At 35.8% G+C, this 27,827-nt stretch overlaps 2 protein-coding genes and 1 long non-coding RNA gene across 4 annotated transcripts in view; 2 read left to right on the top strand and 1 right to left on the bottom strand.

Annotated features, from left to right (window-relative positions):
* The window catches only part of LOC144615640 (uncharacterized), a 52,340-nt gene extending 38,426 nt beyond the window's left edge, over positions 1-13,914 (top strand). The window contains exon 3 of the long non-coding RNA XR_013554008.2: positions 12,842-13,914. This is a non-coding gene — a long non-coding RNA (uncharacterized LOC144615640). The remainder of the gene's footprint in view (positions 1-12,841) is intronic.
* Positions 1-27,827, bottom strand: part of CCDC146 (coiled-coil domain containing 146) — a 114,819-nt gene that overhangs the window by 53,003 nt on the left and 33,989 nt on the right. The window lies entirely within an intron of this gene.
* Positions 20,257-26,804, top strand: FGL2 (fibrinogen like 2). The gene is made up of 2 exons (XM_060632310.3): positions 20,257-21,005; positions 23,491-26,804. Exons 1-2 carry the CDS (start codon positions 20,390-20,392, stop codon positions 24,195-24,197), a joined length of 1,323 nt encoding a protein of 440 aa, XP_060488293.1. The 5' UTR covers positions 20,257-20,389; the 3' UTR covers positions 24,198-26,804.

The following is a 27,827-nucleotide window of genomic DNA, read 5'->3' as shown; positions in this document are numbered from 1 at the left end:
ATTGTTTTGCAATATAATTTTAAATTGTTTGTTTCTAGTGTGCAGAAGCAATTCAATTTTGTCCACTAAAATTATTAACCATGAAAATAGGGGCCAATCCTCGATACTCTGGTGTCAGCCTTTTTATGTGTTGTACAAATGTTTAAGTTAGGGCAGAATATCTTTGACCCCCTTGTTTACTTGATGTATCCTGAGCATCTAGAATAAACTGACACTGAAGTGCACAAAAATATTTAATAAGTGAGGCCATTATATCTCACACATTCCTCAATTAGAGTACATATCTTGCCAGCGTTGAAGTCTTGCTCATATGTCTGTCCACCAGATGAAAAGCTCTCTGAAGGCAGGGATCATTCTAGTGCCCCAAGAACCTTGTATAGTACATGTCTGAAGAACCTGTCAGTATCTAGCAGAGTGGGGGTGTGACCTGAAGGGTTGAACATACCACAAAAGGAAATTTCAGTATATAACTTCCCCTCTCCACATACATGTGTGAATTGGGCTAAAATGATCATCAAGGGCATCACCACAAGAATATAAAGAAGTAAGTCTAGAAGGAATACCAGCAGCCCGAAGGGTGTTTGTGTGTGTGTGTGTGTGCGTGTGTCTGTGCATGTGTGCACATGTGTGTAAAGGTAAGATGACATAAACCTGATATTGACTGTGGGAGATTTATGAATTGGTTGACTGTATGTGGCATACCCTTCATGTGTACAGGTTGGAATGGAATAGTGAGCACCTTTGAAGAGAACATTTGTCACACATTTTCTCCTGACAGCTTGCCACCTAGGACAAGTCTTAAATTCAACATGCTCTATCTCTGAGGATGGATTACTCTGCCCATAGTTGATATTAATAACTTCAGTAGATTAGTGGGCCAAATTTAAGTACCAGAGAGATTCAAATGCATAAACAAAGCAGAAAATCTAATACATGAATATTTGAATCCTAACAAAAACTCTTTAAAGGGCAAGATAATAGAATTTTTTAATAACTAAATAGATATCATAAAGTGTTACATTTAAACATAAGGTTAGATCCTAAGAATCTTCTTAGTTTATATACTAATGTGAACCACTTAGTCACCTTATAAATTTTCTGAAATACTGTAATTGAATGGTAACAGATGGATAGCTATTACCCATGGCAATTATATAACAAATTATCCTGGAATTTCCTCAGAAAAGGGTGGAATATTCAGAAATTAACATAGTTTTCCAAGAAATCTGGTTTTTATGATATTCGGAGATAGTTTGTTAGCTTGTCTTTGTTTTGGACAAAGGAAAGAAAACCATATAATACCACCAAGTATAACTTTAACTTTCTTCACTTGATACCAATTTTGATACCAAGCAAAGAAAAGTAAAAATAAATGAAAAACAAAGAAGTTGAAAAATAGATTGTAACAAACATTTTGCCAAACACAGCTGTTTCCAGTTCACTAAGTCAACTATTACAAAATATTTTAATGTGCCTTCTGGCAAACACAAATAGCCTCATTTCATGGAAATGCCACATTTCCAATTATTTCTGATAGCTTGTAACAGTTTAAGGATATGCAACCATTTCTACAGATTTTTTTTTCATTTCTACAGATTTCTATATCAGGAAAAGAAGGTAAGACACTACCTACTCTTTAAATATATATCAGATAGACCTGAATCCATATCATAACAGCATATTTCACAAGAGCAAACTAGTAGCCAATAGTATAAATACACTCTGCAGATGTTTTTAGTATGCACAATTTAAAAATAAAATTAGAGAATTAGTTGGCAACATTTAAAAATTGGTAGATTTTATATAAAAATGGAATTTTCAGCTTCTCAAAAAATTACTAGATTTGATGACACTGGATTCATATTCCAATATTGCAACAGTCAATTGGCATTTAGCAGAGGCTGACTTTCAGAGATACTAAAAGAGGCTGCCCTTTTTAAAAAAGAACAGTTTGCCCCACCCATGCAATGCATGGCCCATGTACTAATACCTAGGCTGTTTCAATCATTTATGTTACTTTTATGGACCTTATAGGCATTTGAGATTGGGACTCTGTACATATTTTATGTTATATATTTATATGAGATCTATCTATCTATCTACCTATCTATATCTCAAGGTAGAAAATAGTCAATTGATTAAGAGAATGGCTCTATTTATAAAACTCTTGCACAAACTTTTTGGAATGTCATATTCCTTAGGGTTGTATCTGTCTCTTTTGCCTATCCGTGTAACTACCAGAGCACAAGGGTGTCTGACTGCATTATCTGAGATTTAGTACTTAACACTTTAAAATTTGAGATTTTTTTTTTGCTGTTTTTCCATTTCAACTCCTGATAATTTTATCAAATAAACTTGAATCTGACAATTTTTTAACTAATTGAGATACTTAAAATTCATTTAAAATGAAATATTTTATTTGGATGTTGAAATGTGTTTTCATTTCAATAAAACACCATGGGACAAAAATAAGCTAAAAAGATTATGAAGACACTGTGAAAAAATGTATCAGTCAGCAAATTTTGTTGGGGCCAAAAATCAGGAAACATTCAGTTAACATAAAGGACTTGTATTTTTTATTTCAGTCATTCATTGATTTCATAATAAGACCCAGGATTGGTACAGCTACCTCAGGCTAGCTGAGGTTACCTTCATCGAGGAACCAGGCTTCTCTGTGCCTGCCTCCTTGTCTTCATAGTCACAAAATGACTGCTATCCCTGTGGAAAGTCAAGAAGCAGCAGAAAGGGTAAAGAGAACAAAGCCTCTTTTTTTTCCCCCAAGATTTTGCTTTCTTATTCAGGAAAGTCTTTTATTATTATTGTTGTTGTTGTTGTTGTTGTTATTTACTTTTTAATTAACATAGAGGACTTTTTAAAAAATCTACAAATATTATCGTTGCAGTTAATTATCCCTTTGGTCCTGTACTTTAGGACTTGATAAAAAAAAATTATAATTTGTAAGGGAAGTGCAGATAATAAATTCCAAACAACTTACTCCAATAGTTATCATTTTAGTGGAAGTTTGGGCCAAATAGGAAGTGAACATCCAGTAATGCAGTCAAATGAGAAAATTATTTCCAGGCAAGTCAGGCACCAGCACACTAGGGATTCTAAGAGGGGATTTATAAGGACAAAAAGAATTTATTCAGAAATAGCATAATTTATGACTTGTGGTAGGATGGAAGACTGGAAGTTCCATTAAGGTAGGGACCAGGTCCATTTCTCCCATCACTGTATCTCCAAGGTCTGCCCCATGTGGAACTCACAAATACTTGAGTAAGTGAAAGAAATAACACATGTGACTGCTTAGCAAATAGTAGTCTTTCAATAAATATTTACTAAATAAATGAGCAATTCCTGAAATGAATTGATTCAATAAATATTTACCAAGTGAATTAATACACAAAATACAAATTAATCATTCTTCTTTTATCTCTTATTGAAAGTAATGCTTGGGAAACAAAAGCAAAAATAAACTATTGTGGCTTCATAAAAAGTTTCTGCACAGTGAAGGAAAAAAATCAACAAAACTAAAAGGCAATTGATGGAATGGGAGAAGATATTTGTAAATGACATATCTGATAAAGGGTCAATATCCAAAATCTATAAAGAATTTACCAAACTTAACACCCCAAAAATCAAATAATCCAGTTAAAAAATGGGCAAAAGACATGAATAGACATTTTTCAAAATAAGGCATACAGATGGCTAACAGGCACATGAAAAGATGCTCAACATCACTCATCATCAGGGAAATGAAAATCAAAATTATAATGGGATATCACCTCACATCTGTCAGAATGGAGAAAATTAACAACACAGGAAACAACAGGTGTTGGTGAGGATGCAGAGAGGAAGGAACCCTCATGCACAGTTGGTGGGAATGCAAACTGGTGCAGCCACTGTGGAAAACAGTATGAATGTTCCTCAAAAAGTTCAAAATAGAACTACTCTGTGATCCAGCAATTGAACTACTAGGTATTTATCCAAAGGATACAAAAGTGCTAATTCAAAGGGGTACATGCATCCCAATGTTCATAGCAGCATTATCAACAATAGCCCAATTATGGAAAGAGCCCAAATGCCCATCGACTGATGAATGGATAAAGATGCATGTGTGGAATATTACTCAGCCATCAAAAAGAATGATATCTTGCCATTTGCAATGATGTGGATGGAGCTAAAGAGTAGTACGCTAACCGAAATGAATGAGACAGAGGAAGAGAAAGAGAAATACCCTGTGATTTCACTCATATGTGGAATTTAAGAAACAAAACAAACTAGCAAAGGGGGAAAAAAAGAGGCAAACCAAGAAACGGACCCTTAACTATAGAGAACAAACTGATGGTCACCAGAGAGCGCTGGGTGGAGATGGATGGGTTAAATAGGTGATGGGAAGGCAGCTATGCTCACCACTATATCACCAATGTACGCCAGTGATGGGGATTAAAGAGTGCACTTGTTGTGATGAGAACCGGGTATTGTATGGAAGTGTTGAATCACTCTTTTGTACACCTGAAACCAATTTTACATGTATGGTAACTAACTGAAATTTAGATAAAAACTTTTAAAAAATAATGCTTAATATTTATTTATTTATTTATTTATTTATTGAAAGATTGCTATAGGTTATGTGTTTTATGTATATTATCTCATTTAGTGCTCACAATTACCTCATGAAATAAGTATTATAATCCAAATTTTTAAAAATATATTTTAAAAAATTTATTAAAAAAAATAAAGCTTTTATTTTAACAACAACAGCAGCAACAAAACTCGAGGTGGTTGAGAAACTTGACCAAGGTCACAGCTGGTGAGAAGCTTTCCAGGGATTTGGCCACAGTCCTATTCTGTCAGTCATTTTTGTGAATTAAGGAAAGTCAGAAATGAGTAGCATAGCCTTGCTGATGGCATGGAAACAATGTGAAACATTTAGAGAACTTAAGGTAATATAGATTGGCAGATATGAAATACCATGCAGAGGTGGATGATATCCATGAAAGGGTACTGTGTCAAATTGATGCTGTGAGGAGGGATGGGGGGAAGAAGACATACTAGTTAATTTTGATATCACTTATAGTGGGAAACCAAGAGACAGTAGTCAAAATCAATTATAAGAAAGAGGGAGGGGCACCTGGGTGGCTCAGTCGGTTGAACGTCTGACTTGGGCTCAGGTCATGATCTCACCATTCCTGAGTTCGAGCCCTGTATTGGGCTTGCTGCTGTTTCAGTGCAGAGTCCACTTTGGATCCTCTGTCTCCCTCTCTCTCTACCCCTCCTCCACTCACACACATACTCTCTCAAAAATACATAAAACATTTTTTTAAAAAGAGGGAAAAGGGTATGATATAATAATATGAATATAAAGATAACATTATAACAAAAGCACAGATCTTCCTAAATTCCAGAAGCTATGTTATGAATAAAAACAGATATATGCAAATATAAAGGAAAGATAAACCTTGAAATAGAATTATATTATAGGAAGAGACAGGGATCAGGGTGGAGGGCCTGGGGATAAAAGTTAGAATTCTTTGAATATACTTTGTTTTGGAGAGATGGTATAGAACAGTACCTTAACTATAAAATTAAATTGAAAAGCAATTCTAAAAATTGAAAACAAAATAAATCGATCAAACGTTAACTATGTTGGTGCATAACTGTGCAATCATAAAATCATATAGGACAATTAGAGAAATATGAATACTGACTGGATATCTGATGATATTAAGGAATTTTTGTTAGTTGGGGGAGAATAATGATGGCATTGTGGCTACAGTTTAAGGGAGTTCTTGCCTTTTAGAGATACATATGGAAATGTTTATAAATAAAATTCTTGGATAATTTAGGGATTTGCTTCACAATAATCTGGAATTGGGTGGTGTAGGAAATGAGTGGGGGCTGACTCAAGATTGGCCATAAATTGAAGCTAGGTTATGGGCATTCGGGTTCATTATATGATTTTCTTTATTTTTGTATAGGTTTGAAAATTTTCATTAAAGGGTTATACATTTCTTGATAACCAAAAGTACCAGAGTTTAGATATCCAAGTGAGTGTTGACCTAAAATACTTTAAAGGCTATCAACTTAATCCAAGAACTTTATGTTGTGTCTATATATAATTATATATTATAATAATCATTATTATACTTAATCATCAGAATAGACAACTTTGCTTTGAAACAAAATCCCTATCAATTGGCTTGATTTCCTGTCTTAAACACCAAACTTAGCTCTACAGTGAGCTAAGAGGACCTTTGACTCTCCTTGAAACCCAAATCTATCCTCAGAGAATGAATACTTGCCAGCCATAGAGGTGATGAAAAGAACATGCCAAAGAATTAGAATAGACTATGTCAACTAGTTTAAAAAGAAAGCATAAAGGAATAAAATCCACATTTTGATACTTTGAATATGGTTCTGAATTTCTCATTAGAGATAACACCTTATTCCACAAAAGACAAGAGAGTGTTAGCAATAATTAGTATCACATCAAAGGTTTTCACTGAGGGTATCCTTATCCTGAGCATTGAAAAACAGATGGTGTAATTATCAGTGCATTGCAAACTATCATGGATTTATAAATGGGTTATTGCAGACATGAATAGAATATTAGTCTTACACACAAACTTATGGGAAAATGTGAACAATCTAAACTATAGTGCTTAGATGAGGTTTCAGTTTAAGAGTTAACATATGCATAATAATATATGCCAGAAAAATGTACTGGGGGACTTGAATATGCTCTCTCATTTAATTCTTCTAATAATCCTATGAGAGAGGTATGTCACAGAGAGGCTATGCTCTAAGGAGACAAACGAGGGTTCACATTTCCTGTGACTCCAGAGTCCTTCCTCTTTTCACTCTGCTGCTCTGCCTCCTGCCATGTTGGCTAGAATCAGACACAACACTGACAGGCCTAATAATAACTATTGATAATTTATTATCTTTAAAAATGCAAATTTCAAACAAATAGCCAGCATCACATTTAATTATAGAACACTGGAGGCATTCCCATTAAAGTCAGAAATAAGGTAAGGAAGGGTACCTGATAAAAGCATGGTCATTGAATATGATTCAGAATGCATGCCAAGGCATTTAGACAAGAAAATGATGTGTGTATATGTGAGAAAGAAGAAACAAATGATCATTATTTACATCTGATAGAAATGCCTACATGAAAAATACAAAATAATGTTATAGTGAAATGAGGTGACCATTTATAAAACAAATTTAAAAAAATATAGCTTTCTTTTTTAAATTAAAAAAAAAATTTTGGGGGGGCGCCTGGGTGGCTCAGTCGGTTGAGCGGCCGACTTCGGCTCAGGTCATGATCTCGCGGTCTGTGGGTTTGAGCCCCGCGCCGGGCTCTGCGCTGACCGCTCAGAGCCTGGAGCCTGTTTCAGATTCTGTGTCTCCCTCTCTCTGACCCTCCTCTGTTCATGCTCTGTCTCTCCCTGTCTCAAAAATAAATAAAACATTAAAAAGATTTAAAAAAAAAATTTTTTTTTTGAGAGAGATAAAGTGCAAGCGGAGGAGGGGCAGAGTGAGAGAGGGAGACACAGAATCTGAAGCAGGCTCCAGGCTCTGAGCTGTCAGCACAGAGCCCGACACTGGGCTCGAACTCATGAACTGTGAGCTTGTGACCTGAGCCAAAGTCGGATGCTCAACTGACTAAGCACACCCAAAATATAGCTTTCTTAATAAGAAGCTTGAAAACATATTGAAGAAACGATCCCATTTGTAATAGCAATGGGAAAGATAAAAAATCTGGAAATAATCATTAAGAATGTGAAAATCTATATATAGAAAACTAATAAATAGGGAAATGTAAAAGCAGATTTGAACAAATGTCCTAGCATGACAAAAATACTTTAAAAGAGGCCATTTACCTCTGAATTAATCAATAGAATTTTAGAGCATAAAAGATGATTATAAAGTACAGTTGAAACAATAAATTTTATAAAAGGAAGACTGTTAAGTGTGAAATCTCCCTTTCAGACTGAAGATGTATTCTAAACCTATGAGATTTAAACAGTGTGACAGTAGCACCAGAATAGAGTGCTGCTTTATCATTGTAACCAGAAAATAGCTTGTTTATGCATAACTTAATATACAAGTTCAAGTCAGTGCAAGGAAAAGATGGAATTCATCAACACAGTGTATTGAAAGAACAAAATTAAATATTTGGGGAAAGAATAAAGCCAGGCCCCTATCTCATATTTTACTTAAAAATATATTCTAAAGTTTTAAAATCAAAACAAAAAATGAAACTATAAAAATAAGAACAAAATACACATGGATATTTTATATGATTGTAGTGTTGTGAAGGAATCAAAGGGAAACAACTAATATAAGCACACAACATCTAAAGACTTCCACATATCTACATACACACTTAAAAATCAAGTGTCAAACTTGAAAACAGTGTGCAAACACTTGATATACAAAGGGTTAATAACACAACTTTATGTATAAAAAAAGTTTTAGAGGTCAAAAAGAAAACCACCACAAAATGACTAGTGATCATAAAAATATGTCACTAAATATAAGACCAAATGACTGATAATTACATGAAAAATTGTCTAACAATCCCTTTCTCAAAGCAGTTCTATTTCTTGGGAAGTGCCCATTCAGGTGTATGCACGAGTACCCCAAGAAACATACAAGAATGTTCAACTACCATTATTAGCAATTGATGAAAATTGGAAACACCCCCAATTTCCATAGGCAACATAATGGATAAGTAATATTGGCATAAAAATACAATAGAAAAATACATGCAAAAATATGGATAGTTCTCACAAATATAACAGAGTGAGAGAAGTAAAACACAAAAATACATTTTGCATGATTCTATTTACATCAAATTTAAAATATAGGTAAAATAAAAAGTATGGTGTTTAGGGATTCATGCTTAAGTGATAAAACTATGAACAATTAAAAAGGATTATAAAAGTCACAGTAGCTACTACAGGTAGAGTGATAGGCTATAAAGGGAATTTCTGGGAGCTGGCAACATTTTATTTTTTGACTGGGTAGTGGTTGAGTATTTGATTTAACTTATACCTTTATATTTTAGACACTTTAACATAGGTGTATTACGCTTCAAAATTTTAAAAGATTAAAAACTATGTAGAAGATGGTCTATTTTTTTTATAAAATTACACATTCAGAAAAATTATTTGAAATAGTCCAAAATGTTAACAAAAGTATTATTACACTTAACAACAAAAAACCCAAACAACCCAATTCAAAAATGAATAAAGGACCTGAAAATTCATTTCTCCAAAGAATATAAATGGCAATAGGCACATTAAAAGATGCTCAACATCACTAATCACTAGGAAATACAAATCAAAATCACAGTGAGATATCACTTCACACTCATTCAGATGGCTAGTATTGAACAGATATCTGTGCACCCATTTTTGTAGCCTCATGATTCATTAAAGCCAAAAGGTGGAAACAACTCAAACGTCCACCAACAGAGCAGTAGATAAACAAAATGTGATATACACGTACAATGGAATTTCATTCGGCCTTAAAAAGAAATGATATTCTTTCTGATACACGCTACAACATGAACGGACCTTGTAGACATTATCCTAAGTGAAATAAGCCAGGTACAAAAGTACAAATATTGTATGACTCCACTTACTTGAGATACCTCGAACAGTCACGTCCATGGAGACAGAAAGTAGGACAGTGATTACCAGGAGTGGGACAGCGAGGAGTGAGGATTTACTGTGTAATGGGTATGGAATTTCAGTATGGGGTGATGAAAAAGCTCTGGAGGTGGATGGTTGTACAACAGTGAATGTACTTAATACCACCGAATGTACATTTAAAAATGGTTCAAATGGTGCATTTAGTGTTATGGTTATTTTACCATGGTAATAAAGAAGTAGGATTATAATTTTCATATGCATTTCTGTATTTTCTAATCTTTTTTACAATAAGCAAGTATTTGATTTGTAATCAGAAAAAAAGTTTTCAGAAAAGGGATTTAAAAAAAACTGGTCACATGCCTTCTAGAATGCAGCTCTGGGCAGGGTCGGGCACAAGATGGTTTTTTTGTGGTTGTTTTTTTTCTTTTTCTTTTATTTTACTTACATCCAAGTTAGTTAATATATAGTGTAATAATGGTTTCAGGAGTAGAATTTAGTGATTCATCACTTACGTTTAACACCTAGTGCTTATCACAACAAGTGCCCTCCTTAATGTGTATCACCCATTTAGCCCATTCTCCCACCCACCAGCCTTCCAGCAACCCTCGGTTTGTTCTCTGTATTTAAGAGTCTCTTATGGTTTGCCTTCCTCTCTGTTTTTATCTTACGTTTCCTTCCCTTCCCTATGTTCATCTGTTTTGTTTCTTAAATTCTACATATGAGTGAAATCGTGTGCTATTTGTCTTTCTCTGCCTGACTTATTTCGCTCAGCATAATACACTCTAGTTCCATCCACGTTATTGCAAATGGCAAGATACTTGCATTCTCTTTGGGGCACAAGATGTTTTCAAAAAATAATTATCTTAAGAATTTATACTCTAAAGGCAGACAATACAAACAAGCATAGACAGAAAGACAAGTGGGAAAAAAATTATGGATACAGATGTGTATATGTTGGAGAAATTGTCTGAATCATTTTCATGCCCAGCAAGGCATGTGAATAGCACATATGGGAATTCCCAATTCTTTTGAAAGACCTGAAGAAACCGTATTGCTTTCTAAAATCCCAGCAGCATTGTACTAGGAAAGTTTTAATATGGGTAAACTATATTTTGGTGGCATTTTTCTATAATCTAATGACAAATTAAGAGTACTATACACATCAATCCAGAATTTGCTGGAATAGCTATTTGGGAAGTTGGAAGACCTGAGCAGCCTTGGTCAGGTTTGGACAGATCATTTAGCTTTTCCTAGACCTGTTCACTTATCTGTAAAATGAAGGCGTTGGTCTTGATAACATGAAACGTCATTTCCTGAGGTTTTGTGGCACGGTGAAAAGCTTGCAACAGCAGTTTAATATTAAAGTTCCTCTAGTAAACACTAAACACTATTTGTTCTAAATATTCTATATCAATTGCTGGAATATATATTTAGTATATGCACCTTCCCCCTGACAATGTTATTTTGCTATTTGCTGTAGTACAGGTGTTCCAAAATAGGAAAAACTCAAGAAATTACAAGGAATTAAGTTGTTATGAAAGCAAACACTTCCACAACAAAACTCCTTTAAACATTTGGAAGTTGGATATGCTGACTAAAAGCTCACACTGTTTGTTAGGTTAAGCTGTTTGGAACTCGTATGTCTTAAAAGTTTATTTAACTTTGCGGATGGGCATCATAACAATGTAATTTGGAGCAACTACTGACACGCGGGGCCACTGTCAAAATGATGGAGGAGGTGCTCAATCATGAGGCCCTAATGCTCTGATTCCAACCGTATCCTATTTGTTCTCTCAGTATCCACTCCAGAAAGGAAAATCCTGTAAAATTAGCTTTACATGTGGATTTAATAATCTTCATTGAACGAAATATTGTGATACATTAAACAAAAGATCCCACCATGATGCAATTTCTCTCTCTTTATCCCCCGCTCTAGTCTTTTTTTCTGTGTTTCTTTGTCTCTGTCATCTTTATCCCACCACCTCCATCTCTCAGAGCTCCACTTTATTCCATGACACTATATTTCTGTCTTCTATGTTTGGGTGGGAATTAGAGGGGAAAATTATAGAAGATGAGCACATAATAAGCAGCAGATGTTAGCTATTTGTGGAGCAGGGAGGAAGAGCAACTTAAACTTGGCCAAGATTCTCCAAGTCAGGCCAGGCTCCTCTTCTGGTGCCTGCCCTAGAAAGGAGAAAAGTCAAATCCCCCAATCCATATGCTGTTTGCCCCTTCTTACCCCCACTGCTTCACACTACAGAAGCAAAGATATAAAAAGGAGGGGAAAAAATAGGAGAGGAGCAAATGTAAAAAGCAGAAAGTTTTAATATATTTACCTCTTGTGCTTTTATAGTTTCAGTGCTACAGTTATATCTATTCTGTGCATTCTGCAGAATTTATAATTTATTGAATTGATAAACCCTACAGTCATTAAATAAGTTTTAGACCTAGGGAAGCTACATGTGCTATTTGTATGGGGTATGGTTTTCTTTCTAAAACCCCTTTTGTTCTAAACCCTTTTTCTGCTTGGTACACAGAAGATTTTGGAGTGGTGGTAGTTAGGGAGATGGGTTAAGAAGCAAAGAAATAAGCCTAATAAAGGGGACAAACAGGAAGCTCTTTTCTCTACCTAGATAGCATATATCCAAGGTAGCAGTGGTTATTTACAGACACTATACAACCTTTGTGGTCTAATTTGGAAAAAATGACTTGAAAAATGGCCATCTCAGGAGTAGCAAAAGGAGAGGCCAGTGCTATGGCATAGTGAGAGGGATTGGGGTGGGATTCAGAAAAGGCAAGTATGTTCTAAGGCCAAACACATTGCCTCTGTCCAAGGCTGGCTCTGGCTTGGAACATATTCTTCAGGTTAAAGCTCCACCAAGTAAGGAAGTGTCTGTTTTTTCACCCTTATTATCCCTAGGGCCCAGTAGAGAGCATGGTTCCATAAATGCAAAATAAGTATTCATTGGATGAATAGCTAAAACAAAACAGATCTTCATAGTTTTCCATTGTAATTAGTGATTTAATTAAAGAATGCTCTGTACTTAGGTTTATATTTTAATGATTTGCTTTCCTATTATATGGCTTCTAATGAACAACATTTAGAATCATAAACTATTACAGCTGAAAAGGGCCTTAGTGATCTCTAACTTGACTTTCTCATATTACAGACTTGGAAATGAAAGCCTACTTAAGTGGCAAGAAAGCAGAAGTTTCCTCCCTAAGAACACGAGTTCCATAACTACCATCCTAAAGTTCTTTTCACTGTATCATGACATGCTATTTTTGAGATGATCACAGTAACAAATGAAAATTTAGTTTAAATTTATATGTGACTGACAACTTTTGTGCCTGTCTTGTCATCTTTTTGTGTATAAGCAATTGTTGCAGCTAAACTTTGTATCAGTTGTCAAAACACATGCCTATCTTTTGTACATACAAACATAGTCAAAACAACTTTGTATTAAATACACAAGCAAAGGAAAGCTGTGATAAATAATAATGGATACTTAAAAATAAACAAAATAAGGGACAAGCAATTTTACATCTGTTGATAATGATCTAGAAGTAGTTTCTTCTACCCTGAAAGATTTTCACTGAAAAGAACAGGAAATGACTCAAATCACAGATATTATCAAACTAGAAGCAGAAAAAGAAATAAACTAAATAACATAATGCTGTACCTTAGAATGCTATATTGTAAATACATAAAAAGATTTCCAAAGGACTTGGATGAACTGTCAGTGTTTCAATATGTACTATATACAACCTTTAATCCATTTCATAAATTTTCTTTACTTACCAGCACCATACAAGACACCTTTAAGTTAACCTTTATTGAGAGAGTTCATGTGTTGTCATATATTTCATAAGATAAACTTGAGTTCTTTCAAAAATGAGTCTCAGAGTAAAGGTAGACATTTAAAAGACATGTATTCAGCATGAAATTATTCAGTTGGTGTGGAATTAGTTTAATATCTTCATTTTTCCATAATGATTTAATTATTTAAGATGCACACTATTCTGATGAATGAACTAAAATATTAAACTAAATCCTTGGGGCGCCTAGGTGGCTTAGCCAGTTAAACATCTGTCTTGAGCTCAGGTCACAATCTCGCAACTCATGAGTTCATGCCCCACATCAGGCTCTGTGCTGATGGCTCAGAACCTGGAGCCTGCTTCGAATTCTGTGTCTCTGTCTCTCTCTGCCCCTCCCCTGTTTGTGGTGTCTCTCTCTCTCAAAAACAAATAAAAACATTAAAAACTAAATAAAATAAATCTTTAAACTAAATTTTATGATTCAACTTATATTTATATACATTATCTAATAACATGATATATATATATATATATATATATATATATATAACACAACACATACATGTGATGTATGTTTATACATGTAATATGTTATATAAAAATTTAAATATTATTTTTAAATGCCAAATAAAGACAAAAAACAATAACCCAAGGGAAGCAAGGTAATACCTGAAACAGGTAATACCAAATTAACCTTCTTAGCTTAGAATGAATGTACAGACATTTCCAAGGATTTAAAGCTCTGGATTTTGTAGCAGTATACAGTCAGTCCTCATTATTCGTGGATAGTGTATTTGCAAATTCACCTACTCATTAAAATTTGTTTGTAACCCCCAGATAATACATGTGGCTTTTGGGGATCATTTGCAGACATCCCTAGAATGGTGAAGCTCTGCTGTCTTGCTTCAGCTCTCATGGTGTAAACAGAATCCTTTTGGTGGTCTAAGTGTCACCTTTTGTTTTGTTTCTTGTTTTCATTTTTTAATTTGTTAATGTTTATTTTTTGAGACACACACACACACACACACACACACACACACACACAGAATCCAAAGCAGGCTCCAGGCTCTGAGCTGTCAGCACAGAGCCCGATGTGGGGCTCGAACTCACAGATGGTGAGATCATGACCTGAGCCGACGTTGGATGCTTAAGTGAGCCACCCAGGCACCCACCCCTAAGTGTCATGTTTTTTCACACTTTTGTGCTCCCAAGTTTAGTGCTGAAGTGCTGCCTAGTGTTCTTAAGTACAAGACTGTTGTGATGTGTCTTATGGAGAAAATACATGTGTTAGATAAGATTCCTTCAGGTGTGAATTATAGTTCTGTTGGTCATGAGTTCCATGTTAATGAATCAACAATATGAAATAAGATGTTTTTAAACAGAAACATGTTTAAAAAAAGGTTACGTATTGATGGCTTGACAAAAGTACTATGACCAGAGGTTCACAGAAACCTAACCTAGTATGTCCCCTGGGAACAGTGACTTTGTAGGATGTAACTACCAGAAATAATGGGAGACAAAGAGAAGATGCACAGAAAGCCACAACTGGGGGAGGAGGGAGACATAATTTGATTTTCATGATTTCTTTACCATGCTTTTATTGTTTGTTTTGTTTCAGGAATATGAAAAGAAACAAGATGTATTTTCAATATAGAAATAAAAATAAATACATTTTGTTTCTCCAGCATTGGTTATATGAAGTTTCCTAAGTGTCTGGAAACTGTTTGACAGCAAAATTAGATGTCATGCCCCATGGATCTCTTCAATCCTTTATGATCCCTGGCTTGGTGGGTGGTATATGGTAAAAGGAGATACTGTTGATAGATGACAACTGATGGATATCTCAAGACTTCCATGGAATATTATAGTTTCATAAAATTCTAGCCCGAGGAGCCCTGAATACCCCACTGAAGATCTGGGCCATTAGCACATCAGATAACTGTATATATTCTGTAGTCTTATAAAGAGTGGACCCTTGTATGTTTATGCCCTATATTTCTTTTGAACCAGAACCCTTAAGAATTCACATAATGGATCTTTCATGGTAGGTCCATACTAGAGGGATTTCTAGTCTGCATCTATGCTAGTGAGGTACTTGCAAGACAGACCAAAGAAACTATCAACTCTTATTCTAGTTTTAACCCAAATCAGGCAATTCATGATCTCTCTATGGGTTGCTGAAATCAGGGCTTTGTTTTAAAGTTCTGTGAAATTTATAACAAACAAGGACTAAGACCCCAAAAGAATATTAAAATAAACATTACTTACTGTTGACATTTCAAATCAAGTACTTTCAAAAGTGAATGTTTAAACATTTCTTATCATAAAAACATGTATTCCCTAAAGAATAATCAAAGGCTCTTGAATTTAAACATAAGAAACTACAAATATGTTAATACATGTAGTACCAGTGAAAATATCTCAATGCTATAAATAATGATTGTCATTATATTCCTTTGGTACAAATAGAATCAAAGTGTTCCCTTAAAAAAAACCGTATTATAGGAAATGGAAATTTACTTTTGAAATCTGATCCAAATACAGTAAATGCAGATCCTCCCTTGAATATACTTTGAATAAGACAACACTAAAGAAGTCTGAATAGAAACCCCACCGTATGTCAGTGCTAAATAATTTGTTTAGATTTGAAAAACAAATCTCTAAATGGGCATCATCTATCAGTTCTGGGTTGAGGACAGATGTGGGGTTGGAGGGAAGATTCTGATGCTGCCATGAAGAATGAGAGGTGACATTCGAGTCGGGGCAGACTGGGCATGAGAAAATCCAGGAAGACTTTCCAGCAAAAGGGAGGAGGCAAAAGGTCAAGGTCAGATGGTGGGAATTCCATAGTATTGGACAAAAGTTTTTCAAGCTTTTGATTATCTGATAGCTAGCTGCCTTCTTGAAAGCCTCTCTCCTGGTCTTCACAACACTTTACTCTTCTGGTTCCTGTCCTGTTTCTTTGACCATCCTTTCGGTATCTGTGGTTTCAAACTGATACCCACATTTATTCTGTGATGATTTCATACCTAGGTGTCCAACTGTTTGGTAGATGTCTCTAATTAATGGCTTGTCAATGTATTCCAAACAGAAGTAATACTTCTACACTCTCCCCAATCTACTGCTCCCTTCCAGTTGTCATTGCCACATTACTTAACTTCAACCAGAGTCGTATTTCATAGTTCTCCTTCTCCCCCCCACTTCTGATCAGTTATAAGCTTTCATGGCTTCTATCACTGCTTGGAAATAATGTCTGCAATGCCTTGACCACCCTCCTGCCATCACACTAATACCTCTCATCTAGAACTCCCATTTCCTACTGGTTTCTAGTCGAAGATTCATTCCTAAGAATGGACCTGGGGTGAGGGGCAAGGTTCCTACTGTTAACTAACATTTGACAAATGCAGCATACATCACTTTTCTCTTGACCAGCCATAATACACTTTAGTGTATGACTGATATTTCTCAGAACCGCTTGTCCTGGGGCTCTATTTTCATATTACATTCATCAACATCTAGTTATTCACGTTCCAGAAAACACACTTTGGGAAACAATGACTTGAACTATAAAAATGGCCCCTAAACCGCTCTCCTTGCCTAAACTTTCCCTTTCCAGTGCATCGAGTATTTCACTGATAGATTAATTTCTCTAAAGTACTTAACTCATTACAGTATTCCCTTGCTCAGAAACCTTCAGTGGCTCTCCATTGATCTAAGCAGTGATGAAGCACCAGGTTCCCACAACGTGGTACTAATGTACCTCCCAGTGTTATCCTTTCCCCCTACATGGCCGTGTGGCATAGGAGAAAACACATGAACTTTGGAGTAAGCTCCAGGTTCTTAAAAACTGTAAAACAGGCTTTGAGTCCTTTCTTTGCTCATCTGCAAGTGCACTTAGTAACTGCAGAGATGGGAGGAGGCAGCGAGATAGTATTAGTGAACATTCTCGCATAATTGTAGCGCATACTCTCTGGCCCCATGGGTTATAGACTCACTAGGCAGGTTGAACCTCTGTCATGTTGTAGTCACCTAGTGTCTTCCTGCAGTAAGTGACCAGTGATGTTTTAAATTGAGAACGCAGAGGATCACCTGCCAGTGTCAATGAGAACTGATCAGTAAATCAGTACTTCTATTTGGGGAATTTTTTTACGGGTCCTGAAGGAGCCAGTTCCCACAGAACATCCAAGCTTTTTAGGTGGAATGTGCCACTGGCGCTTGGCTGGGGTGGGGGTGGGGCGCAGGGCCCAAGAATCAACAGTGATGCTTGAAAAGCAAATCTCCAATTCAAACAGATGAAACAAAAGCCCACTGCAAGAGTCAGAAAGCTGCACTTTTATTAGATTCAGAAACTTTTTTTGAAAGTTTATTTATTTATTCTGAGAGAAAGAGAGAGAGAGAGAGAGAACATGCAAGTGTGTGAGCAGGGGAAGGGTAGAGAGAGAGGGAGAGAGACAATCTCAAGCAAGCTCCATGCTGTCAGTGAAGAGCCCAATGTGGGGCTCGATCTTACGAAGCATGAGATCATGACCTGAGCAGAAATCAAGAGTTGGACGCTTAACCAACTGGGCCGTTCAGGCCTCCCAGAAACTTTTAAAAGTGCTTATGATTTACTTCAAAGTCCAACATGAAGAAAATACAAGGTCCTCAACACCCCTGCCCACGAAGGAAAAAGGAATTTTTGTTTGATTTGATCACTAGCATAGTCTAAGTGCCTCAAATGGTGTCTTGCATGTAGAGGATGCTCAGTTAATATGATGGAGGGATGGAGGGATGGATGGAGGGATGAATGGATGGAGCAAGGGATGGAGGGAGGGATGGATGGAGGGATGAATGAATAGTTGGATGAATGGGTGGGTGGTGGATGAATGAATAAATGATTGAATGGATGAGGCCATGGCATGCATTTTATATACAGCCTAGTAGAGCACTGAATATATAGAAGATCCTTAATAAGTAATTGGCTAAATATATCAATTGTATCCCTAACCAGATAAGGGCATTTATAAAAAATAATGTACCTTAAACTAAATATTATTCCTATATATTTCTAATTTATAAAATATTTTTATATATTATCTATATTATCGTCATTCTCTTTCTTTTAAAATTATCTATTCATTCATTTATTTCTCCCCTCACAACATGGGAGTGTCAGAGCTTAAAAGCGGGTGAGGAGAGAAAAATGAAATTAAGAGATTAATTAGATGTTCTTAGTCAGAAGGTTAAAAAATTTTGCCTCAATTGGTTTGACTATGTTGAATGGAATGAAGAGAAAACAAACTTAATTTTTTTAAAAACCTGGAAGAAGATGGAGGAAAGTGAGGCATAAGGTGTGTAAAACATGTTTGATAAATTTGTCTGGAAAGAATGTTATGCTTAAATGCATTCTTTTCCCTTAACATTTCACTCAAAGTTTTTATAACTATCATTCTTGTATGAGGGAATAATAGCCAAATATCTCCTTCACAGCACAGGAACCAAGTCTCAGTGAAGTTAATGATCTGTATATTCAAGAGCAGGTAGATCCAGGGCTAGAATCCATGTCTTCCAAGTATTCAGGAATAAACACAATCGCCAAAGTGTAAAGTGAGCCTGACACATTTAGAGAACATAAGGAGTTAGGGTGACTAGGGTATCTGGCTGGAATGAAGGGGATATATAGAAAAGTCATAGGAAATAAAATTAAGGAAATAACTGAGATAGATTACAGAGTGCCTTAAAACACAATAAAGAATCTAGATTTTTATCCATGTCAGTTATTTTTGAAATTATTTTTAAAGCAAAAAATATCCTTTTTAAAGTAAGAAACCTTATATGAGATGCCAGTATGCAAAACAACTAAAAAGAAGGTGGTTTCTCCCATTGAAACTGTTCCCTCCTTCCTGCCTCTCAGCCTCTGAGGAGAAAAGGTTGAAAATTGATAAAAGGTTTAAACCAAGGAAAGTCTGAAAAGGCATAAGTCTGACAAGTGGGCAGGGCAGTGCTAGAGCAAGTGGCATAGAGACCAGGTGGAGGAACCCACCGTGGGAGGAAGAGAGCACAGAGGCATGGTTGTCAGTGGGAAGAGGAGGCAGAGATGCCGGGGACAGAGGGAGAATCTGAACAGAGCCAAGAAAAGTTCAAAGATTCACATGTGGGCAACTGTAGAATATAATCACAAACGTGGTAAAGGAAAGCAGGAGGCTGCTGGTTTTGATGAAAGGCAATGATGTACCTTTTGTCATGTAGACATTTCTACTACGCTAGGCTACAGCCAAAGGAATAGAAAGTAACCCCTTTCTACCAGTTTTCTTCTGTTTTTCAAATAGATGAAACAAAAGTGCATGGCATGAGTCTGAAAGCTGCACTTTTTGCCATATTAACAAAAAAATTTAAGTGCTTAACATTTCACCTGAAACTCCAACATGAAGAATATACAGAATCCCTGATGACTCACCCCATTCTACAAAGGAAAAAAAGACCATTTCCATTTTTGTAAACTTTCTGTTCTTCAGTCTGGGTAACTAGCACATTAATTTTTTTTTTTATCTTTAAAAGCTAGTTTTTCCAGGGGCATTAAGTACAATTTATTTCAAGCATAATTATTTTGAAATCCAAGATTTTTCTGGTGCTTCATAAACTAAATGGTAAAAGTGAAACTTGAGGAATCTGTACACCCAGGCAACCACAGTAATTCTGATGCGTATTATTTTGAGAATAAATAACAGGTTTTGGCAAGCTGCGTGTAAAGAGGACAGTCTCCTCTTCCTCTGTGATTCTGAAACTGGTGATGCAAGCGCTCCCGCCCTTTTCTGAGAACACAGAAAACCTGACTCAGGCAGGCAGCTGCGGCTATTAAAACAGCGCCGGCCCGCACGCGTCCCCGCTGGGGTGAGGGCCACCGCCGCCGCCGAGCAACGATGAAGCTAGCCAACTGGTGGGGGCTGAGCTCGGCTGTCCTTGCGGCTTATGGCGTTTTGGTTGTGGCGAACAATGAAACGGAGGAAATTAAAGATGAAATGGCCAAGGATGCCTGCCCGGTGAGACTAGAAAGCAGAGGGAAATGCGAGGAGGGGAGCGAATGCCCCTACCAGGTGAGCCTGCCGCCACTGACCATTCAGCTCCCGAAGCAGTTCGGCAGGATCGAGGAGGTGTTCAAGGAAGTCCAGAACCTCAAGGAAATGGTAAATAGCCTCAAGAAATCTTGCCAAGACTGCAAACTGCAAGCTGACGACAGCCGAGACCCGGGCAGAAATGGACGGCTGTTACCTAGCCCAGGAGCGCTAGGAGAAGCCGATGACAACAGAGTTCGAGAATTAGAGAGTGAGGTTAACAAGCTGTCCTCTGACCTAAAGAATGCAAAGGAGGAGATCGATGTGCTTCAGGGTCGCCTGGAGAAGCTCAACCTTGTAAATATGAACAACATAGAAAATTATGTTGACAGCAAAGTGGCAAATCTAACATTTGTAGTCAATAGTTTGGATGGCAAGTGTTCATCTAAGTGTCCCAATCAAGAAGAAATACAGTCACGTCCAGGTATGTATAATGTCTTCTTACCATCTGTTCATGAATATTATATAGCTAGACAGGATCTATAATCATTAACTTTTGCAAAGAAGTTAGACAAAGGACAGATGAAAGAAATTAAGCCTTTTATTCATCAAGGTAGTACAGGAAAAACTAATATCTTTGCAAATGTGACCACAGAAACAAGAATTAATTACAAAAATCATAATTCTGTATCCATTAGAAAGCACTTTCAATTTCAAAGATCTTGTTTGTTAATGCCAGAGCTACACACAAACCAAAGTAGAGAGATATTATTTCTTAATATTTTACTGCATTTCACTTCTCATATCTCCTCATTGAAGTGTTTGAAGACAACACAGATAAGGCAGTATTTCCAGCTGTGCTTTGTTCATTGGAAGTCAGTTTCCTGTGGTTGGCTGACTACTCCTCTCATGTGGCCACAGGAAATCTTTGCAAGATTTTAACTTATCTGCCAATCATAATCCCAAATATCTAGTGAAAACAGGAGATTTTATAAATGGAATAAAAGCAGCTATATGGCTTCATGTGTGTGCAAAACTTTTTGCTTTGAGTGGCACAAAAACATTTTAAGGGGAGAGTTTTGGCATGACAGAAGACCACAAACTTAGTTACCTACTGTGCCCACAAACTTCTAGCTGTGGCACTGGTTCCTCCAAGTGCTGGCTTTCCACCTGATTCACTGCTGCTGATGGTCTTGTTACACTTTGGAAAGCCATCTCTGCATTAGGACCTCCACTTACCATGCATGTAAGGTTGAAGGGATATGGTGCCTGGGATGGAGATCACATTCATTTGGAACAAGCACCTCATGTGTGCTCCATCCCCAAGGAATCTGCTAGGGATCTGAAGGTGGGGCTTTCAAGGACCACTGTTGCTAATACTCCTGCCAGCCCATATCTGAACATACCCTGAATGGCAAGGCAGAAGTTCACATCTTAGGTGACATCCCTGGGTGCACACTAGATTTGCTGCTGCATGGCAGCTTGTAATGATATGAACAAAATTCTACCGTCTATTTTTATACTAAGAGTTTAGGGGAAATGTTGAAATACTTTGAGTTCTAAATACACATGAACAGATTTTGTTTTGAGTAGTAACTTACTTTATCTGGCCCAAATCCTTATAAAAATTATCTAAGAGTAAATACCTGTATTTGATTCCTACAGAACCATCCTGAACATAACCACCTGTTGTTCTTTTCTAGAAACCAAACATGTGAAACACTGGCTAAATACGTTCCAGATAATAAATTCAGAATAAGAATGTTGGTATAGAGAGTATGATGCTAAGTGAAATAAGTTAGTCAAATAAAGACAAATACCATATGATCTCACTTATATGTAGAATTTAAGCAACAAACAGATGAACATAGGGGAAGGGAAGGAAAAATAAAATAAGGCAAAAAGAGAGAGGGAGGCAAACCATAAGTTCTCTCTTAACTGCAGAGAACAAACTGAGGGTTGCTGGAGGGGAGGTGGGGAGATTGGCTAAATGAGTGCTGGGCATTAAGGAGGGTACATGTTGTGATGAGCACTGGGTGTTGTGTGTAAGCGATGACTCACTAAATTCTGCAGAAAACAAAACTACACTATACATTAACTAACTTGAATTTAAATAAAATATTGGAAAGAGAAAAGTTTGCAAACGTATGCATGGAAGCATTAAAAAAAGGATATTGGTATATTATTGAAAAAAAATCTTTTTTTTACTTGAGCTTCTTAATTTAGTTGTCAAGAAAGTAAAATAAATATGAATTTATGATCAAGTCTGTACATTAGAATTTTAATACATAATTTGGAACATATCCTATAAAACTTTCTGGCAGAAGAGGATATCAGCCCCGTTAGGTGAAAGGAAATAGAAACTCTGCTTCTTCTGTAAACATGGAATGCAGTTCTAGAAGGGTTGGAAGCATCTGACCTTTAGGACCAAGGAATGCAGTAGTTACAAGAACAAGCTTTACAGCCAGCCAGATCTCAGTACGTGCCTTGGCTCTACCACTTAATGCTTCTGTGAAGTTGACCAAGCCACTGGTTCTCTTTGACCCTAACTAAGTATCCTCACCTGCAGACTGGAAATAATACCTACATCATAAGGTCAACGTGCAGACTAAGTGTGAAAATGTTATCAAGTCTTTGGCAGAATGCCTAGAACACATAAGTAGCACTCACTAAGTATTACTAAATTACCAAAACTATTTCATTGACTTCGTTGTTGTTTTTTGTGAACATTGTTACTATTATTACCAACCAAGAGTATGTTGGAGAGCCTTGTCTGCTTTATAGCACCAAGTTCTTATTCTGAGGCTTTAATAAACATTTGCTAAACAGGTTCAAGTAAATTTTGCAGAGCAAGGTTTCATGAACACCACTGACTAAATTATCAAACTGCTTTTGTACATATAAAGAATTCTTCATATGCATCATTTTTAGTAACAAAATCCAATGTCTTTCTCTTCTTCCCCCTTCAGTTCAACATCTAATATATAAAGATTGCTCTGACTACTACACAATAGGCAAAAGAAGCAGTGAGACCTACAGAGTCACACCGGATCCCAAAAATAGTAGCTTCGAAGTTTATTGTGACATGGAGACCATGGGGGGAGGCTGGACAGTGCTGCAGGCACGTCTCGATGGAAGTACCAACTTCACCAGAACATGGCAAGACTACAAAGTAGGCTTTGGGAACCTCAGAAGAGAATTTTGGCTGGGGAACGATAAAATTCATCTTTTGACCAAAAGTAAAGAAATGATTCTAAGAATTGATCTTGAAGACTTTAATGGTGTCAAACTCTATGCCTTGTATGATCAATTTTACGTGGCCAACGAGTTTCTCAAATACCGTTTGCACATCGGTAATTATAACGGCACAGCTGGAGATGCCTTACATTTCAGTAAACATTACAACCATGATCTGAAGTATTTCACCACCCCAGATAGAGACAATGATCGGTACCCCTCTGGGAACTGTGGGCTCTATTACAGTTCAGGCTGGTGGTTTGATGCATGTCTTTCTGCAAACTTAAATGGCAAATATTATCACCAAAAATATAGAGGTGTCCGTAATGGGATTTTCTGGGGCACCTGGCCTGGTATAACTGAGGCACACCCTGGTGGCTACAAGTCCTCCTTCAAAGAGGCTAAAATGATGCTGAGACCCAAGCACTTTAAGCCATAAATCACTAAACTCATTCCTCTGGGTATTTATTACCTAATAGGGCAATTAATTCCTTGAGCACTTTGGAATATGTTTTATACTCCTTTACTATGACTAAAAATTTATCTCTAGGAATAGGTTCTTATGCTACACAGCATTTGAAATAAAGCTGAAAAAGCACACATTTTATAGGCGTCTTTTGTTGCTGTTATACTGTTATCCAGATGAATATTTGCAAAGCAATTGGGAGTGTTGAGAATTACACATTAGATTTATGATTCCCTTAATTTCTATTAATTGAAAGATTTTCTATTTACTTATGTTACTTGCTATAATTATGAAATCATTGTTTCTTTAGCAGGCTGGATTTTTACACAAGTAATCTGTATTTTGATTGTGATTTAAATACCTTTTTTTCAGGCTATAGTCAGTTATTGGCTCTTTATGTCTCTAAATACCTTAATCCTCATTCTGAGATAAACCTTCTCGATTTATGGCATTTCTTTTGGGTCAGGAAGACCCTACAGCATTTTAGCTCCCAAAGGGAAATACATGTAATTAAACCTGTTCGTGTACTATTTGTGAAATGTAAAATATTTGTCATTTAAAATATTTTGGTGGTAGCATAATGTCACTCCTAAAAGCATTCAGAAAATTAATTCAACCTTAAAGACCATGATTTAAAGGTTATTAATTCACAGTTGATAACTCTTTAGGTGTTGGATGGTTAAAACTGCTTTACTATAAAAATTAGCTTCCTTTGCTTTGATTGCACAACAGTTTTTAATTTAAGATTGCTCATTACTGTGCATGACTACTGGTAAGCTTTCTTTTGGAAGGGTAGGTGTGGGTGGGGAATGAAGCATTTATTTATAGACTAGATTACTCTGAGGGCCAAAGCATTTATATCCAAAGCAATATTTTCATTAAGTGATTCACTTCATAGAAAGCTAAGTTTTATAAGACATATGTATTTTGATATATATAGAATAGTAGTTCAAATATTATGTATATCTTAACCCTAACTGGTGTATTGCTTATATTTTTATCAGAAAATTTAAATACAGGTGTTTATTTTTTTTAACCAAACTAAAATATATGAAGCTTTTATAATTCACTATGGAGTGCAGACCATTTTTTACAGATTATTAAAAAAATAGTGTGTTAAATTTAATCATTGTAAAAAAGGGATCATTTCAGAGAGAACAGTGGTATTCTGTTGAACATTTAAAATATACTCTAGAATAAAATTTGAAACAATACACTATAGTGTATGTGAGTCATAGAAATGTATTCAATCTTTAATTTCTAGTTTGTTTCTACCACAGTAACTCAAAATATACTCAAAAAGATGCAACTTTACTCATAATTTGAAAATAATTAAGGATAGTAGCTTTAGGAAACAAAGTAACTTTTCAAATATTGCCCTTTATAGAAAATTCTAACCAAAAAGAAGCAAGATACTCTTAAAAATATATGACATACAAAGTTTTCAGGTACACATGATGAAAATTAAGTTATTATGAATGCTATTAAAGTATTAAGGCAAGAGAAATGCAAAGAGAATTGTGACAGCCAAAATACAAAATATCATGGTACATTTCAAAAGCTTCATATCTACTCAATAGTATAACAGATGTAAATGTAACTGATTTACACTTTTATTCTTTTTTGTTTTTTTAAAAAAAGATTAAGAAGATTTTTATTTTATACAATGTATTTATTTCACATAGAATTTTCATTTACTATATGTAATTGTTGATATATGCATAAGTTTAAGTCAATTCCCATGATCAAAAATGGACTCATGAAGCAGGATCTGATCCTCTCAAACTTCTATTTCTCACACTGAAAAAAGGAAAATATACGGACTGTTTGCAAAATACAGTTCTAAAGAAAAATAGCTCATAAAGCGAGTATCCACTGATATAATGGGAATGAGATTATCATTTCAGAAGATTTGCCAAATAATCCATTAATCCATGTAAATACTCAAAAGCTGCCTTTTATCTTTCCACTTATTTCAAAGGATCAAATTTTATTTCTATTATACTTTTATGACACTTTTCCAATAAAAAATTCTGTGACATAGAAATTCCTTCTTGAAATCATTTCATGTCATTTATAAAATGTATTTTATACTTTATCATTTCATGTCATTTATAAAATATATTTTATGCTTTGCTAATCTTTAACATGTTGATGGAAATAGATTATATCTGAAAGAGCGTTTTGCTTTAACATAGTTATTCACTAATATGTGCTAATGTTCACAAATGTGGATTGATTATTAACAAATTGGTTCCATTTTAAAGGCTAATATTTGTTATCTTAATAAGACTTTATTTCTAAACTTTATCATTCTTTGAAAATGTTGACTAAAACTAGTCCTTAGAAATTCCAACTGAGGGGCCCCTCGGTGGCTCAGTCGGTTGAGCCTCCGACTTCCGCTCAGGTCATGATCTCTTGGTCTGTGAGTTCAAGCCCCGTGTCGGGCTCTTTGCTGACAGCTCAGAGCCTGGAACCTGCTTTGGATTCTGTATCTCCCTTTCTGTCTCTGCCCCTCCCCTGCTTGTGCTCTCTCTCTCTCTCAAAAATACATAAACCTTAAAAAAAAAAAAAAAAGAATATATAAGTGAAAATAGAAGTCCTTAAAAAAAAAAGAAATTCCAAGTGAAACTGATCCACTCATTGCTAAGAAGAAAAATCAAATTTTCCTATAGGCAGTAATGCTTCAAATGAATGAATGACACATCTGTCCAATAAAGAGCTTAAATATACAAAGTATAAAACATACTCTAGTAACAAAATTTGCTGGTCTTATTTTTGAGTGGCTACCCAGGGAAAGGTTTTAAAAGTAAAAGTGATGGGTAATGTCATCATGATAAGCTTTTATTTAGAGTTCTTCTTTTCTTTTATGTATAAATAAGTTTATGTCTCATGTCTTTTAACCACCCTATAAAATAAAAGATTTAATCTTCACATCTATTTATTTCTGCAATATGGAAACATTAAATATTGTTAGTAAAATAATATTTATATATTTACTCTTGTCTGAAAAGTTGCATAATGTTCACCTAACTAGACTTTACCTTTGACTCTTTTTGAAGACTTTAATGAGTTCTATTTCATTAACAGGAAGACCATTATCTCACTTCCCTCCAGCATACTATTGACACCTTTGAAATACAAAAGTTTCCGTTTTGTTTTGCAGCATTTAGCTCCATCTTTTTCCATCATTAACATTCCTGCTGGCTCAGCCCTCATCAACTTCTTTGGATAATGCAAATGCTTTCTCAGAGTAACCCATGCATTCAGTTTCCACCCTCCATTTCACTGTCAGAGAGACTATTTAAAAATACAGTTGTTATCATATTATTGCCCTGCTTAAAACCTTCCAACAACTGCTCATTTCCTATATGATAAATTCAGCAAATAAACCCCCTGTTCTTGCACAATCCCCACATTCCCTGAAGTTTTCATTATTCTGTGTATACTGTTCCCTTGGTCTAGATAGAAGGCCATCCTCTACCAGAGTTTTGTCTTCTTACTGCTCGTGATCTAGAGCAGGGACTCAGAAGCTGGACTTGTTAGGTTTGAATTTCAGCTCTACCATCTGCAAGCTGTGGGATCACAAACACAGTCACTTAA

Source organism: Panthera onca, chromosome A2, assembly GCF_046562875.1.
Source record: "Panthera onca isolate mPanOnc1 chromosome A2, mPanOnc1 haplotype 2, whole genome shotgun sequence".
NCBI lineage: Eukaryota > Metazoa > Chordata > Mammalia > Carnivora > Felidae > Panthera > Panthera onca.
Note: the sequence above shows the minus strand (reverse complement) of the source record. Positions and strands in the feature narration are given on the sequence as shown.

Excerpts from the sequence above, each read along its gene's own strand:
- FGL2 (XM_060632310.3), top strand. The coding sequence starts at position 20,390 with ATGAAGCTAGCCAACTGGTGGGGGCTGAGCTCGGCTGTCCTTGCGGCT. Across the intron at positions 21,006-23,490 it reads AGAAATACAGTCACGTCCAG|TTCAACATCTAATATATAAA; the intron begins GTATGTATAATG and ends TTCCCCCTTCAG.